The sequence below is a fragment of the Cricetulus griseus genome (assembly GCF_003668045.3).
Source record: "Cricetulus griseus strain 17A/GY chromosome 1 unlocalized genomic scaffold, alternate assembly CriGri-PICRH-1.0 chr1_0, whole genome shotgun sequence".
Taxonomy (NCBI): Eukaryota; Metazoa; Chordata; class Mammalia; order Rodentia; family Cricetidae; genus Cricetulus; species Cricetulus griseus.
Genome location: NW_023276806.1, coordinates 243,453,813 through 243,467,345, shown reverse-complemented (window position 1 = coordinate 243,467,345; position 13,533 = coordinate 243,453,813). Strand labels below are relative to the sequence as shown.

Here is a 13,533-nt window from a genome sequence, read left to right as displayed (position 1 = left end):
GATCTTAGGTGGGCATTCCCAGACACCCTTATTGTGTTCTTTCAGACAAAGATGGCTGATAGCGTCATGTTATATATGAATACAGACCAGTAGATACTCTCCAGTCTTTTAAGCCATTTCTCACATTCAGAAGATGCAGCTTCAAAACTTAACTATATTTGTTTATAAAAGATACTTTTCCAGCTAGTTTATATTGAAGTAGTCTTATAGTTACAAAAACTCCATCCTAAAAATAAAATATTGGATTTTTCTTTCCCTTCTTTTCTTTTCTTTCCTCCTCCTTCTCTTTCTTATCTGTCTGTCATCTATCTATCTATCTATCTATCTATCTATCTATCTATCTATCTATCTATCTATCGATTGATCTATCTATCCATCTATTATAACTAGCTTGCTAAGACCTTAAATCTCAGGTTGTCTTAGTGCCAAGTAGAAAATGGCTTCCTGCCCATCCAGACTCCTTTTTGAGGGTCAGGGGTCTTTTGTAAATGACTCTGGGCTCCAAAACAGCTGTCAAGAAGCACTTGAATTGGCTTTGCCTTGGCCCTTAGCCACCAGATTACAGTTTAGCAGAAAATGAATGGGGTCTGGATACAGATCTGGTTTTCTGTAGGAGACCTTGTTCCTGCTAACTGCCCACAGACACATTCTCCCTTTTACGTTTTTCTCCCCTCCCTTCCTTTTTCAGCTCCTCCCTCTTTTTTATTCCCTTTCCTAACTTCATTTCTTCTAGTCTTATCTTTTTTATTTATTTTTTTTATTTTGTTTCAGGGAAGATTCTTGCTCTTTTTCAATCATGGCTTATCCTGAAGAACAATGAGAAATATTAAAGATTAACCATCCTCAATTAAACGGCAGAGTTGTGGGACCCAGTTCCAAAGGATATATCTACAAAATACTCCCACACTCAGGGCTCAGTGAACATTGCTGAAGAGGGAGTGGAAAGATTCTAAGAGTCAGAGAACCAAGGAATTTGCTGTGAGATTTTTGTCTCCTATCAACATCAGATGCTACACATGGAAATTCTCATCAACATGAGTACACAAACGTGAGCCTAATAAAGATGACTCCAGTGGACATGGCAAACTGGATAGAAAAGTCCTTGGGGCCTCAACCCTACAAACAGAACTACAGGCAAGTGAGTAAAGCTGAGATGAGGAGAGGTGGTCCCCTCCAGGGAAGAGCACACCAATTGGTTGTCCAGTGCCAAATAATCAGCCCTGAAAACTTGCTTATAAATAACATTGTATGTATCCAACCTGTTATTTCCATAAAAAGTTACACACACACACACACACACACACACACACACACACACACACAGTTAACAATTAATGAAAAAAGCCTATAAATTTGAAGGAGAGTGGAGAGGCATATATGGAATGTTCAGAAGGGGAAAGGATAAAATGTTATGATTAATATGCAATTTTAACAAAACCAACAAAATATTAAGCTAGTGTGCTGGCTGGTTCTTTTGACATCATCAGCCTCTCCTTGCTTAGCATTTTGTCTTGTACAATTTGATGTACTGTGAGGACAATTCCATGTTTATCTATTTCTGTTCTTTTGAAACTTCAAAACACATTCCGTTGTTTACTTTTTAGGTAAGTGAATACCTCACCTTTCATTAGATGTTTTTAACTTGGAAGAAACTTTAAAGATACATGTACCCTGTCTCTTCCTTTACCACATGGAAAAACTGAGGCAGGGCTCAAAGGGTTTAAGTATCAGAAGCAGAACAACAAAATGTTTCTTTTTTTCCTGTGACTTTACTGGTAACTGAACTTAGGCCCTAGTTTCACACATGCTAGGCATGATTTCTACCTCTGAGCTATAAGTCTAACCCATGTTTTAGTTTTTAATTTGATACATGTCTCATTACATTGCTGAAACTGGTTTTGCAGCTTTGACATTCCTGCTTCCGCCCATTTGAGTAGCTGCAATTGCAGATCCCTGTCATCGGGCTCGGATTCAGCTATTGTTCGAGCTATTTCTTCTTAACTGGTGATATTCCTTGGTTTTATATAAAAGTGATATAAAGATACTTATCATTCTTTGGGTGTTACAAGACAGAAGAGAAAATACCACCTTTCCTTGCAGAGGGTTCCTTATAAGAGGAACTTTGAGCTACAGGTAACCATGTTCCTTCTGTGCCTCACATATCCACTTATAGCAAACTCCAGTAGAAGAAAATAGTAACACCTTACTTCCTCTTTCTTCTGTCTTTTTTTTTTTATGTTTTTGAGACTGGGTTTCTCTGTGTAGCTCTGGCTGTTCTGGAACTTGTTTTGTATAGACCAGGCTGGCCTCGAACTCACAGAGATCCTCCTGCCTCTGTCCTGAGTGCTGGGATTAAAGGCATGCACCACTATGCCTGACATTCCCTCACTTCTTAATCTCTCTCTCTCTCTCTCTCTCTCTCTCTCTCTCTCTCTCTCTCTCTCTCTCTCTCTCTCTCTCTCTCCTGTGTGTGTGTGTGTGTGTGTATGGAAATCCTAGGACTATATTGTTTGCCATCTTTCCACTTCCTGCCTTTTTATTTTTACATCTTTTAAAATTTACTATTTTATACCTTTCACAAGGGCATACTAAGCTCTGTCTTTGGCTGCTTTATCAGACTAACTGGTAAACACTTCTGTGTAAAATAATAGGCTTGGAAAAATCATGCTATAGGTGAAATATCTTCATGAAAGACTAGAGAAAAAATTACCCGATGATCACTCTTTGCAAAAAACTAGGAAACTGTGAGGGGGCTGGCTTGTGAGAAAATAATTTCCTTTCAGGAGGATAAATTTAGTCACGTATTTTAATGCTACCCAACTAGCATACTGATACACGTACAATGGGGCTGGAGATCAACAATTCAGGTACAGCATTTGAAAGTGTCCTTCTTGGCTGGGTGCAGTAGCTCATGCCTGTAATTTTAACATCGTAATCATAAGTTTGAGGTTGGCCTGGCCTACATAACAATACCCTGTCTCAAAGAACTGAGTTTGTAGTTTCATGGTAGGTCACCTTGGCTAGAATGTACAAGGCCCCAGACTTGACCCATCATATTGCAAAAGAGTAATAACAAAAATAAATAAATAGAAATAAAAGTTTTTCTCTAGTCTAATTGGTGGAAAAGAAATTTTTATGGGATTTAAAATATTTGCTTTAAAAACATGCTGATATCCAGTGACTTATATATTAAAGAATCCTTCAAGATTTTGATACGAAGACAAGCTATTCGAATAATATATTAAGGAAAATACCCCTACTACTATGACATAAAAATCTTTAACTAGAGCAGAAGTTCTCAACCTTTGTGGACAATTGACTCTTTTACAGGAGTCACCTCAGACAATGAGAAAACACAGATATTTACATTACGGTTATAACAATGGCAGTTATGAAGTAGCAATGAAAATAATTTTATAGTTGGGGGGTCACTACAACATGAGGAACTGCATTAAAACAGTCTCAACATTAGGAAGATTGAGAACCACTGAACTAGAAGAAGATATAAATATGAAAGTAATTTAAAACTCAATTGAAAAAAGATGCTTTGGGGAAACCTTTATTTGCACCTGTGAGTATGTGGATGCATGTGCACATTCTAACTTGATTCCCTCATGCTTTTGCCATTATTGGAAGATGGATTCCCTCACGGCAACCACAGTCTATGTCTCAAAGAAAAAAAAAAAAAAAACCAGAACATACAATGTATAAGGGAATCTCTGTTTTTACACTCTTGGTCTGTGTTCAAATAGTAATAGATATTCTTAAGGCTAAATGTTTATCCGATTAGAGATTTTAATAGCAAAGCTAATCAAGAGTTAAGTGACTATTTCCATAACTAGAATAATAATAGAAAGTGACAGTTTTCCTGGAAAGTGTGTAGTGCTTTTCAGACACAAGTTTTCAATGAAAGAAACAGCTAAATTAATATTCAGATTCATTTAGTGATAAAAAGAACTGAATAATTATTCAACATTTATTTATTTAATCAGTGGTCACTTTTTCAAAAATTTTGACAACCTCTACAAAATCCTTATATTCCCAATTCTCATCCCTTAGGGTCTTGGGTGCTTACCTGTTAAACGACACCACCTAGATTAATGAGAAAAAGACAGCCGCTTTGCTTTGTGGTTATAGTTGTTCTTTTATATTCCTTTAAGTAAGATAGTTAACTAGATTATGCTTTTGGCAGTTGGCTTGTTCTTTACTCCCTATACCAATTCCCTGTAGAGCACTTTATACTTTCACATCCTTTCCCATTCTTTTGCATCTGCATGTGAGGGGGTGCTTTATCTTGCTTCTTACTAATCCTTCAGTCACAAGGTAGGTTCTTAGCATATACGAAGTTGAGTGAATACATAAGGTGGAAATCACTGAGATTCTCTTGGAATGATTATGCAGACATGATTTACTGGTAGTATGACTTAAAATCTGCTTTGAAGAATGACTCTATGTATTTCACAAATGAAAAATAATTTACTGACCAGAAAATATTTCTTTTAGAGACAAACTATCCTATAGTACTGACTCTGGATAGCTATATATTTATTTGACTTTCTAGTGTTTCATTTAAAGACACAGAGATTAAAAACCCATGTGACCTGACTGAAATATCTACTAGAATGAATAAGATACTCGTGTTTTCCATCTCATACTTACTTGACAGAAGACATGCAGGAAATGTCATAGATTTACACTGAAATATTATTTTAACTGAAATATCAACTGTACTTACAGGAGTATCTGTGCACTAAAGCAATATAAGGTTGAGAGGCCCTGTTTTCACAGATCACGTGGTCAGCAATGTGTTCCTGAGAAACAGTGCTGAGCCCAATAGTCAGTTTCTAAATGTCTTATGCAAGCTTTCGTTGAGGTTTTTACCATCTTTTGCTCATTTTTAGTTTGTTAGTAACAAAGCAATGGGAAAGAATTTCTACATTACCAGCCTTATGTTTTCATAACTTTGGGGCTCAAATACCAACAAATGTGACTGAAGAAATGTTACTCTATTTTTGTCAAATGATTAAGTAGGCTCTGATTTCTTTAATGTCAGTACCTAAACTGTTGTGTGTTACACATTGCTCTATAAGTATATACATAATGAAAATGTAACTCTGCAATATAAATCAGTATTGGAGTTTGCTCTCTGGAAAATATATAGTCCTATTTTGTTAAGTTTTTATTACCTTGTATTTGAAAATATTTTAAGAACAGTGTTTAAGTTGTTCAATTTCTTGTTCCTCCTTACACAGAGGACATGAAAAAGTATGATCTTATATTAAGTACATATATATACCCTTACCCTCATGATTGTTGCCTTAAGAATTGTGAATTGTTTATTAGATTCAATAAAATCTTGGAGAAATTTTAAAAAACCAATTTATTGGCAAAGTTAATGCTTCTACCAAGCTGAAATATTAAAATAATAATCTTTGTGTTGTTTAGTAGGGTGTTCATTGTGTCCTGTCTATGACAGTCAGACCATCAGACACCCCACTTTTGTGAATGGCACAGAGCAGTGTTTGACATCATCACTAACAGACATTGAACAAGTTGTGAGAAATGCATGTGGCAATGAGACAGTCTGGCTGGAAAACAGTCTTTTGAGCCTCTTAGGTTTCATGTCGAGGTGTTATTATGGTATCTGAAACTAAGTGTAAATCAACAGGAGAACATGTATGCATTGAGAATTAAGATCATTACGAGCAAGCTGGAGAAAGTTCTGTCTGCACTCTGTACTAGGATGGAAACCTATGGCCTTGTATGCTTGTAAAGAAAAGGAATAGAAAGTTTCCAAACCTGAGCTCAATGACAAGAAGCAACATAGCTCCATTGGCTGAGGCCTTTCTCATCCTGTGATGTCAGGATCTTGTGTAAAACTGAGAACTGAAAAGGATGAGAAAAGGAAGTCTGCGAACCCCAGAATGAGGTCCTCATGTCTCTGCACACAAAATTCTGCTGGCCATAAAGGAGCATCATGGAGAAGGCCACCAGAGCTGAATCCAGCCTTTGGGAACCCCAGTAGGGCAGCTCCCTTGGCTCTGCTACTGATCTTGACATTAGGAAAGAACTGTGTGCAGTGCTGACTAAGGTTATCCCAGGAACAGAGAAACTGTGTTAACTGCTGACAGCAAGGAGGAAAGAACACAAGGCAGACTGATGGGCTCAGAAAACACCTTTAAAAAACTGGGGTAAAACACAGTGAAGATAACACAAAGTTTTCAATTTCTGCATTCAGTGTTTGGCTGAAAAATGATTGCTGTGCACATAACAATGTAACTAAGTTATTGGGAAAAGGATACCCCCTAAAGTGTTTCCTCCAGATTTAAGGAGGAAGATTCTAGGAAAACTTGTTTTAGAATTCTTTTGAAACATTTCAATTAGCAAAAGTTTAGGCAAAAATCGAAGACATTCCATCACTTAGTCTTTTGAGGAAAAGATCTTTCTGTGTCACTCAAGGTGGCATTAATCACCTGATCCTTTGGCCTCAGCTTCTTGTGCCTCCCCATACCCAGAAAAACAAATGTTATGATCCTTAAAGAGAACCTAGGAGCTATTTGACCATCATACAGTGGGTTCAAAGATCTTTGCAGTGTGTAAGTTAAGTTTGATATGGTGACTCTTTTCTTCTTGTGTTAAATGAGATCCATGTAGTTCCTCAGGACAGGCTTAACATGGGTTGAATTAGTTAAATGAGACAAAAAGTAATTAGATACAGTCTATATTTATTATGTAGTTTATATGCACAAATATTTTAGGGTAGGACATACGTTGTCAGTAGTACTTGCTGCCTTTGTGTACCTTCTATATGTCAGCAACTGGCTTCTCATTCAGGAAGATTCAGATTAGAATCCCAGACTTTAGCTTCAGAATGTAAATTAATCTATGCTTCCTAATCAACAGTGTGTACCTTTCCAAATTTCACTAGCTCATCACTGTGCTTTCTTTATTTGTGTTTTATTAGTTTTTAAATTTTACTTTCCTGGGCTCCGAGAATTTCTCCTGGCCCCAGGTAACTAAGCAAGTTAATGGGACTTTTATTGATTGTCATAAAAGTAGCTGAGCTACTGACTTAAAGATGATGGGGATTTGCTTTCCTTGGAATAAACCCTCGATTTTATTTTTACTTTAAAGATTTTCTTCTGCAAACATTAGGCTACCTTGATGACTTTGCTAACTGTAATTTTTGCTGTAGTAATGGCAATCAATGAGGTAAGGCTTTACTGGTATCTGTACAGAGTTAAGCCCCAAGCTCCATCAGCCTATGAAGACCGGTACTTTCTCTGAAGAAGTCATCTCAGACAATCATAGTTCCCCACCTCCATTTGCTGATGGTAGAGATCCAGGATCATTAGCTAAATTAATTGTTTCATGTGCTTGGTATTTAGAATGTTGTAAAATGTAATAGAATTACTGAGTTGAGAGCAATTAATTGGATTACTTCAAATATATTCTCACCAAACGTTATACCTGACATTCTTGATGAATACTTAAAAACTACCTAAAGAATGCATTGGTGAACTTCCATCCCTTCAAAACAAATCATGTAGAACAGTTTCAAATTCTTTTTACGTGTTGTTTTGAACTGCCTCACAATCTAAAATGATGTTGAGGACACTGCCTCCTATATATGTTGGCTGTGCCTCAGATTTTTAAAGAGAGGAGAATGAGAATTTAAAATACTTCCCCTAGGTTTTGAACATCCTGGAAGAATGGATAGGATATATTCATTCCTCATGTCTATGAATGCTGCCTTACATAGGAATTGAATATTCACATCCTCCTTCCAAGCCTCAGCTGTGCAAATAGAGGTGTCATGTGTGGGGACCTCAAGATCACATGAGGGGTGAGAAACGCAAAGAACTTGAAAGCAAATTGCAGGGGTAACATTCCAATCCCATCTTATCCCCAACTCTGTAGTCATGCAGGAATATGGTTCCAGTCAAGCCAGGTTTTGTGGTTTACAAATTTTAGTGTCTGAAATATTACCTCAAATAACACAGTTAAAGATTGACAACTAATATTCAAGTTTAATGACTTAGGTAAAAACACATCTGTAGGCTGCTAAGGAGCCATATCTATGGTAGATGCCAACCCTCCCAGTACAGATTACGCTATCAAATATGAAGTGTATTTAAAAGTGTCTTTAGTCAATACTATGGTCAAAAGAAATGTTTCTTATTTGTAAAGAAATTATGCTACTTCATTAATAAGCAGATAGGCTCCTGTTGAGTTGCAGCAACATGTTCATTGGGATAGATATAAGCAGATGTACTTTCTTCTTCTGGTTATTGTTAATACCAAGATTTGCAGAAGAAAAGCCAGTTCTCCCATTTTGGGCCAAATTAAAACAGCTTTATTAAAATACTAAATACTGATCAATATGGAGTTTGGTTAGGGCCACTCCCTGAAAATATCCCATCTGAGTGGTTCTGAGACATGTGTTGTTGGGCTTTTATGGACAAAACTCATAGGTTACTGTACTTTCCCATGAGGCTTCATTGTTAGTTTCCAATTACAGAGAGATTAGTTGTAAGTTACTGATAACCACATATTAAGAAAAGATCTAGGTTTATTTAAAGAGTTATTCTACTAGGATAGGTTTGAGTTCTTCCTCATTTACATGTTTAATGTGTTATGCCTTCCCAAATATGTGTGTGTGTGTGTGTGTGTGTGTGTGTGTGTGTGTGTGTGAGAGAGAGAGAGAGAGAGAGAGAGAGAGAGAGAGAGAGAGAGAGTTGGAAGGCTTAATACAAAAGAGACAACTTGAGTATGTTTTTATAGATTCTTGCTTTCAAATTCAAATACTTCAAATACTATGTTCAACTAAGTTGGAATGAAATTTTTGTGTGGGTAGGGGATGGGAAAGGGATGGGCAGATGCTGTGAAACAACTTGTAATTCCCTGAGGGACAAGAAGATAAGTTCGAAGAATCATGAGCACTTCATTCGGTTCCTTCAGTATAGTGTCAGCTTAGCATAAAACAAGAGTGCGAGTACCCATCGTGTTCTACTTCTGCAATGATTGCTCTGGGGGCCAGAGGCAGAGAGTCAACTTTCAGCATCCAAGTCAACCCATTAAAAAATGCATCTCCCCGAAGGTAGTTTATATATAGTTTTGAGATCTATAAACCATTTACGAATTTAAAAAAAAGTCTACTACAAAAATAAGGCATGGTACTTTCCCTCCCCATAATTTAAAGCATGAATGGAGAGTTACAATGACTACATGGCTAACCCCCATTAGATGCCTAGGGAAATATTTTTGTTTGCCTTCATCTCTTCTCATTCTCAAGCTCATCTTGTTTATTTCCACACATTGTTCTTTCTATCTGCTTTAGATCTGCATTTAATTTAAATAGAAAAACCCCTCTGGGCTGATTCATTATTTAAATTGCAATCCCCAAGCTCCTTTTGGGTTTAGAGGCATCTATACACACAGATATGATATATATATATATATATGTGTGTGTGTGTGTGTGTGTGTGTGTGTGTGTGTGTGTGTGTGTGTGTGTATGTGTGAAAGGCTGCAGTTAGGAGGCAAAAAGATGAATAAGTTAAATGGTAAATTCCTGGGTTTGAGAATGAATTATACACAGCACATCACCATCACATGTGTCCGTGACAAGTGTTCTTCTATTGGTGACTCTGACCAAAGCTTTAGCTTTATACTTGGCTCACAGTCACTATCATGTTCTAGAAAAGAATTAACACAAATGAAGGCTTTGAAGATAATTTTTTTTTTTTGGTTTTTTGAGACAGGGTTTCTCTGTGTATCTTTGGAGCCTATCCTGGCACTTGCTCTGGAGACTGGGCTGGCCTCGAACTCACAGAGAGCTGCCTGCCTCTGCCTCCCAAGTGCTGGGATTAAAGGCATGCGCCACAAATGCCCAGCAAATTTTATAGCTTAAAAACGCACTTCTATTTCTCTTGCATCTTGATGAACATTATAGACAATAGTGGCTTTTCTTTCTACTCCCTCTAGTGTTAAATAAAATATTGGACCAAACATTAAAAGAAATTAGGCCATGTCTTATAGAATAAATCATTCTCTTACTATCTAATAGTCACCTTTTAAAAAGTTAAATGAGTTCATGTTATTTAGTGAATTCTACCATCTATCTGTGGGAACTGACCTCAACAGATGAACATTCTCACGCTTCTCATCAATTCAATTACCTTGAATTATAATTGTATTTTTCATATATACACAGTTAATATGTGTTTCTCTATGCATTTACATATATATCCACCTTTAAAGACAGAACAAACTGATTTACCTCTAAAGGCATGGCTGTATTTTATCCATCGAGTCCACTATAGAACAAGCATCCTCCATGAACTTTAGTATGTTGGCAGAATTTTATCAAGCAGGAAGTTACATTTGAAAGCAAGACTGCTTCGCAAGTTCCTTCTCCCATCCCTATTCTGCCCAACCCTCACTGTACCTTCCGAAGGGGCTTGAGCTTGGTCTCCATTATGAAGTCATATTTGCAGAGCTCACAGCATCGTGTGTCTGAGCTCTTGATCCACTGGTGGAGACAGGACTGGTGGACAAAGCGCAAGGTTCCTGTGCAGCGACAGGGTGTGATGAGTGGGCTCTCTTCATCTCCTTCACAGTGACAGATCCTGAGGAAGGACACAGAGAGCATGAGTTCTCCCAGAGAACACCACTCACCCAAGGATCCCTAGCTTGCTTTTGTCAGGCTATATTAGAAAATGTAACTTAAAATCTAGAACTTATGGACTTTTTACTCCAACTTTGATGATAGAGCCAAAGCTGTGATCAATATGCGTTTACTTCCACATGATAGTTATTGGACTCAAGTCATAGGAGAGAGCATATGAGATATTTGTACAAAAACACATTCTGACAGTGAAGCTATTGAAAGAGCAAATCTATTGAGCTTAGTCTGTTTAAAAGGTTACTGTCGACGGTGTTTCAAATATAAAGGTCATGGCTTAGAAGTCTAAAGAAACTGGGTGTGGTGGTGCACACTTTAATCCCAGTACTAGAAAGGCAGAGGCAGGGGACCTCTCCAAGTCTGAGATCAGCCTGGTTTATAAATCATGTCCAGAACAGCCAGGAACATGTAGCTAGATACTGGAGAGAGAGAGAGAGAGAGAGAGAGAGAGAGAGAGAGAGAGAGAGAGAGAGAGAGAGAGAGAGAGAGAGACAGAGAGAGAGAACTGAAGAAGATATACTACAAAGAATGTTATAGTTGATGCCACAATTATAGGAATACATTGTGTAATTTACAAATATGGGATATTACTACTAGGAAAGAATTTTGAAAGCTTTAAAGTGGAAATCAAATTATAAGTTTAATATTAAAAGTCTAGTCTGAATGTATCATTAAGAATTTCCTAGAGAAATGTGCATTGATTAAATCACAATGAACTGTCAATAATTATCATATAATACAAAAATTCCTGGTCCCATAAAACTCTAGTTCAGTAAATCGTACTGTTTGAAAATGTCACCATTTCTGTCTATAAACTCAGAGTTCTATTAGTTTCTGGATTAAAGTGAATTCTTGTTCAAAGATTTATAGTCCTTGAATTCTTTATTACTCCCATTTTCATATTTTAGAAGGTTTTCTTCCTGGGTGAGACAAACCTTTCATAATTCCAAGAAGTGAATTAAAAGCTTAGCCCTCGGCTGGAGAGATGGCCCACCTGAGAAAACCCTTGCCCTGTAGTGTTAAGATTCTGCTGGAACCTCCAGGACCCATGTAGGGCTGGGAGTGATAGTGAGTCTGTAACCCCAGCTGGGACAAAATGGGAGGCAGAGAAAGGAGCACCCCTGGAAGCATGTGGGTAATAGCTAAGGGACACTGTGTCAAACAAGGGGATGGTGAGGACTGACCTCTGAGGTCTTCTGATGTCACATGAGTACTGCACACATGTGCCTGAATCACACATATACATGCATACCCATGTACCTGAATCAAACACATAGAAGGAAAAAAATTCTTAGACCTTCAATAATTTAATAATTTACCCAGGTGTTGAGAATGGTTACTAAACTTCATTAGAAATATTGCTGTATAGCTATTCAAAATACAAGAACTGAATATAAATTAAAAATCCTTTAAAATCTACATAATGACCCAGTGGCAGGCTGGGAGAGTACATAATTCAGTTTCTGCTACTTCCTTACAGGTGTCTACACTCGTCTCCAGAAGCAGGAGTTTTGAGGAGAGGACTAACAATCTTAAAATAAGCTGTCTCCCTAGAGAACTAGAGGAAGCAAGGCAGTTGCTCACATAGCTAGTGCAGGAAGTTAGAGGAATTGAAACCCAGTGATCTACCAACCTTAAAAAGAAAGATGTATGACAGCACATGTGTATTTTGTATTTATTTCTTAAGTAAAAACAAAGCCAAAGAGCACTGACTTCTATGTCTTGTGGTAGCCGGTGTTGGATGAGAACAAGTTCACAGTCACTGTCCCCCTCTTCCTAATTGAGTTAGGAAGTTAAAGGTTAGTTGCGATATTTCATATAAAAAGCCAACATGGTGTAGGAAAATGAAAACTTATCTGAGTGTCCATTTTTAATGTCGAATCCCATAACATCTCTTTTATCCAAATCTTGGGCACAGAAACTGGCCCTGTCATTCTTTTTACCACACTGATGTCAACACAGTATCACAGCTTAAGGTTCCCTAGATGTTGAATAGTGACTATGCCATCCTATAAAACAGCCAGTGTTACTTGTATGTATGTTTTGAGGGATGACTATTTGATATTGGACAACTAATTGGTGTGTTTTTCCCTGGGAAGGACCACTTCTCCTGCTCTCTGCTCCTCTCAGTTGCACATAGTAGATCTTTGTTCAGGGCTGAGGCCTCATGAGCTTTTCTCCATCTATTTTGTCATGCCTATTGTTTTCATCCTTGAACTCAACAGGTTATATTTGGGAATATGCATGTTTATACAAATATGCATGCAATGACAATAAAAAAGGGCCATGCATTGTAGGGAGAGATCTGCGAACCTGTGCTACTAACCACGCCCGTTTTGGGCATGGCTACAGTTGCACACAGGGCTTTCAGAATAAAGGCCTGAGAGAGGGGGTGCTCTCTCTTTTGGGGTTCTGGTTGGGTCTCAAAAGGCTGCAGAAACTAACCTGGGTTTTAGGTTTCTCGTGCAAGTAATTTCCCACAATAAATAACCAACACTGTCCTTATTCTGTGTACTGTTACTGTTATAATTCCTCTACAAAGCATTTGAAGGAGAGTGGGAAGGGGACTATGGGAAACTTTGGAGGGAGAAATATAATTAAATTACAATTTCAAAAATAATCAAAACCAAAACCAAACAAACAATAGCATCCAGTGAAAGAAAACAAAATTTCTATTGCATAGAACTTGATTATGATTTTATTTTTGTAGCTACTGAAATCACAGAATAGGAAATTACATAACATAAGGAGTGATACTTTCCTGTCCTCCAAACTAGTCATTTAAAATTATTATACAAAGTAAGGAGTTTCACTATGGTTTTTCATAGTTCACTGTTCTTGCTGATCCT

The 13,533-nt window shown here is 37.4% G+C and overlaps 1 protein-coding gene across 15 annotated transcripts in view; it reads right to left on the bottom strand.

Annotated features, from left to right (window-relative positions):
* The window catches only part of Marchf1 (membrane associated ring-CH-type finger 1), a 630,089-nt gene that overhangs the window by 36,555 nt on the left and 580,001 nt on the right, over nucleotides 1–13,533 (bottom strand). For all 15 annotated transcript variants that reach the window (XM_035450825.1, XM_035450824.1, XM_035450836.1 and 12 more), the window contains one exon: nucleotides 10,448–10,628. In XM_035450825.1, coding sequence (XP_035306716.1) covers nucleotides 10,448–10,628 — 181 coding nt within the window. The remainder of the gene's footprint in view (nucleotides 1–10,447; nucleotides 10,629–13,533) is intronic.